Below are 1084 nucleotides of genomic sequence, written 5' to 3'. Positions count from 1 at the left end.
GAATTCTTTCCCCTGTAAACCTGTGCATGCGGGTTACAGAAGCTGGATGTGCTGAAGACTTTCCCACATTACAGACACTGTGTGAGATCTTTATGCTTGTTAAAATCACAAGAACAAAGAAATAGTTCATATACCATGTGTAAATACAAAAGGTTTCTATCCGGTGTGAATGTTTTTACTCTTGGACCAAGTGAATCTAGTAAAGGCTTTCTGACAATGGTTACATGCATTAGGCTACTGACTAGTGTGAAGAGTCTCATGTCTGTTATGATCACAAGAGCAGCTGAAGGCTTTCCCACAGTTCTTATGTGCATAAGGCTTTAATTTCAAGTGAAATATTTTATGCCTGTTAAGGTCAATAGAATGAACAGTTTCCACATCTTTTGCACACACAGGATTTTTCTCAAGTTTGTTTTTTTTTCATGCAAATCAGGAGAAGTTGAAGTGTTCAAAGTTTTCCTGTAATGTATACATGCAAAAGCCTTCTGTCCAATTTGAACCCTTTCATGCATGTTCAGCTGAATGGAGTGGATAAATGCTTTTCCACAATGCTTAAATGTATGAGACTTCTCTTTAATGTGAACTCTTTTCATGAGTCTTACAGAAAGTGAAATTGGTGAAGGCTTTTTCCACAATACCTATACGAACAAGGTTTCTATGCAGTGTGACTCCTGCCATGTCTGTTATAACTACTGGGGTTGTTGAATGAATTTCCACAATGCTTACTTACATAAGGCTTTTTCTCCAGTATGAATTATTTCATGGATGTTCAGATGACTACGCCAGAAAAAGGTTTTCCCACAATGCATGCATATATAAGTCCAATGCTTCTCTGTAGTGTGGCTCCTTTCATGTCTGTTACACCTACTGGGTTGTTGAAGGTTTTTCCACAATGCTCATGCATAAGGTTTCTCAGCAGTGTGGCTCCTTTCATGTCTGCTACGACTACTGGGGTGGTTGAAGGCTTTTCCACAATGCTTACATGCATAAGGCTTTTTTCCAGTGTGAATTATTTCATGAATATTAAGAAGACTGAGACAAGAAAAGGCTTTTCCACAATGCGTGCATGTATATTGACTCTCAA

At 38.3% G+C, this 1084-nt stretch overlaps 1 protein-coding gene across 1 annotated transcript in view; it reads right to left on the bottom strand.

Moving 5' to 3' along the window:
- Nucleotides 1-896: 896 nt before the first annotated feature.
- Nucleotides 897-1084, bottom strand: part of LOC101979216 (zinc finger protein 709-like) — a 55816-nt gene continuing 55628 nt past the window's right edge. The window contains exon 5 of the mRNA XM_026785853.1: nucleotides 897-992. Within this exon, the coding sequence (XP_026641654.1) occupies nucleotides 897-992 (96 nt within the window). The remainder of the gene's footprint in view (nucleotides 993-1084) is intronic.

Source organism: Microtus ochrogaster, linkage group LG3 (assembly GCF_000317375.1).
Source record: "Microtus ochrogaster isolate Prairie Vole_2 linkage group LG3, MicOch1.0, whole genome shotgun sequence".
In the NCBI taxonomy this organism is placed as follows: Eukaryota; Metazoa; Chordata; class Mammalia; order Rodentia; family Cricetidae; genus Microtus; species Microtus ochrogaster.
Note: the sequence above shows the minus strand (reverse complement) of the source record. Positions and strands in the feature narration are given on the sequence as shown.